The sequence below is a fragment of the Entamoeba invadens genome (assembly GCF_000330505.1).
Source record: "Entamoeba invadens IP1 unplaced genomic scaffold scaff_1105074726351, whole genome shotgun sequence".
NCBI classification, from domain to species: Eukaryota; Evosea; order Mastigamoebida; family Endamoebidae; genus Entamoeba; species Entamoeba invadens.
Window position 1 is genome coordinate 2,171 of NW_004440215.1, and position 2,466 is coordinate 4,636.

The following is a 2,466-nucleotide window of genomic DNA, read 5'->3' on the forward strand; positions in this document are numbered from 1 at the left end:
TTGTTTTTAAGGTTTTACAAAATAGATCTATTAACAAAAAGAAAAATAAAACACAAACAAAATACACAACAAAAAACTTTCATTAATAAATAATTTGTATAAAAACATATTATTTTAAAACTTTGTTGTTGTTCTAATATTTGTTTAAATAATTGACTTTTAATTTGCTTTTTGTTTTAAAAATCTTTGTTCAAAACCAACAAAATTAACAACACTTATATTAATTATAACAATAATAAAACAATTCACTTCATAAATGAATAATATGTTTGTAATTAATGATTATTAAAATTGATCAATTTAAATTAATATAGTGTTTATTTATTAATTTATCAAAATATTAGTAAAAAGTTATGATAATTTATGTTAATTATGTAATTAAATTGTTATAGATTAAAAAACGTTCAGTTTTTATGAATGAGAAGAATAATAACGAGTGTAGAGCTTTATGGCAAAAGATCACTGAGATTTGGACCAAAACAGTTATTGACATTGGCTCAGGAAAAAGTTATTTATTACACGAAATGGAAGATTTAGGTCTCGAAGCTATTAGAGTCGAAGGCAAACAAAATTTATTAGACAGAATGGAACAACGCGAAGAAAAAGTTTTTCAAAAATGTTCACAAAAGTCGTCAAAATCAACTCAAAACCCCTTGATAATCATATCCAAAAAACAATTTCTGTGTATTTATTGGCCGATATAACGCCTCAGGAATTTATGACCAAAATTTCGACCGTTACCCCTTCGAATGAACTGTTAATGACGCGTTTTTACACATGCGGGAACTTGATTTCAACACATTTAAGGCTTTCTGTGAAGATTCCAGAGGTGAAGGATCTTGCTGCTGTTGAGTGTTGTTATCACAAGTTGACAGAACGCAACAACTTTAAAAAACACAACACAGCAAGCAAAATACGTTGAGGGGGAAGTCTAAATGTTCTGAGGAGTGTCAAACACCCCCATTTAGATGAAGAATTAAACCGATTTCCGATGAGCAAATTTGTTAGTGAAATTACAGAGAAGGAAGGAAAATAATTTAAGTTGGCACATAACGAATTCTCTACGTTTGCAGACCCTCACCGTCACACAAAAACAATATCTGGAAATGATGAAACAATAATCATCCAAAGCATTTTTCGAATTTGTGATGGAGAAATATAACGGCGCCAAAAAGACCACCCCACAGAAAAAACTGTGAACAAAATATTTTAAACTTTTTTTAAAAGTGCACTTGTTAACATTAAAAAGAGAAAAACATTTAAATGGAATACAGAAAACTACGCTAAACAATTTGAAGCATTATGTGACCATTTTGTGTCATCTATAAAGTTCAATGCGATGTATAATGAGAGCGCTGTTGGAGATATTCTAATCGAAAGTTTATTTAATATAATAATATAATAACAATTAAGTTATATATTATTAAATAAAACTACAATTGATAATTTAATTTACTATTACGGAAGAAGAAAGGTATTATAAACAAAGATATTCATTATTTAGTAAATATGACAAAGGAAGACTAATGGATAGAGAGGCATGGTACTCAATGACACCAGAAGACATCGCGAGGAATGAAGCAATGAGTCTACACTTCACTCATTTTTAAAGGAGAAGAATTAAAGTGTTAGATTTGTTCTGTTGTGTAGAGGGGTACTTGATACAACACGCCGCACAGAACTTTTCCGTGACTGTTGTTGATATTGATAAAATGAAGTTTGAGATGCTCAAGCACAATGCTGAGATCTATGAAGTTGAGAAGAGATAAATTGTGTCTGTGAAGATGCATTTGAGTTTGTCGAAGAGATGAACATACGGGAATATGATGTGATTATCATATCGCGGCCTTGGGTTTGTTATTTAAAGATATTATTACTTACTCATTTTATGTGTTCTCTGAATAATTTTTATATAAGTAATTAAAAGGGCAGGCCTGGTGCTTTTAGAAACAAACAAAGTCTCAATTCGTTGTTCCCTGGATTGAAGAATCTCTTCTGTGAATGCGTGGAAAAGTGCACAAATGTGATACTTCACGTCCCAAGACAAATGGAACCGGAAAATATCACAAGAGAATTCAATTTTCCGATCGAAGTTGTTACTTATGCACTCGGGGAATAAGATGTCATGCAATCGTTTATTATTGGTCATTGATTATATCATAATTCATTCCTTTGTGTTTTTAAGAGTACAAACTTCGGTTAAATCATTTGAAATCGCTCAAATTTGTATATTAAAGTGTATTTTAATTGAATATTTTTAAAGTAATTTATAAGTGTTGTTTTTTCAAGAAATTATCAAATTTATACATTTTTGACATTTATTAATGTACAAATAATTGATAATTTGATTATTTTGAGTTAAAAATACATATTTTGAGTAAAAAGTATATTGTTCAACAACAAAAATACTTGTTTTCAGTGTTGTTTTTTCTGTTAAAAACACCAAAAAATATATAAAATAAGAAT

General features: G+C 29.0%; 1 protein-coding gene across 1 annotated transcript; it reads left to right on the top strand.

The window, feature by feature from the left end:
- Nucleotides 1–1,712: 1,712 nt before the first annotated feature.
- On the top strand, nt 1,713–2,119 carry EIN_459830 (hypothetical protein; the record flags this gene model as incomplete). Its single annotated transcript, XM_004255335.1, has 3 exons — nt 1,713–1,754; nt 1,796–1,852; nt 1,928–2,119. 3 exons carry the CDS (start codon nt 1,713–1,715, stop codon nt 2,117–2,119), a joined length of 291 nt encoding a protein of 96 aa, XP_004255383.1.
- Nucleotides 2,120–2,466: the final 347 nt, after the last annotated feature.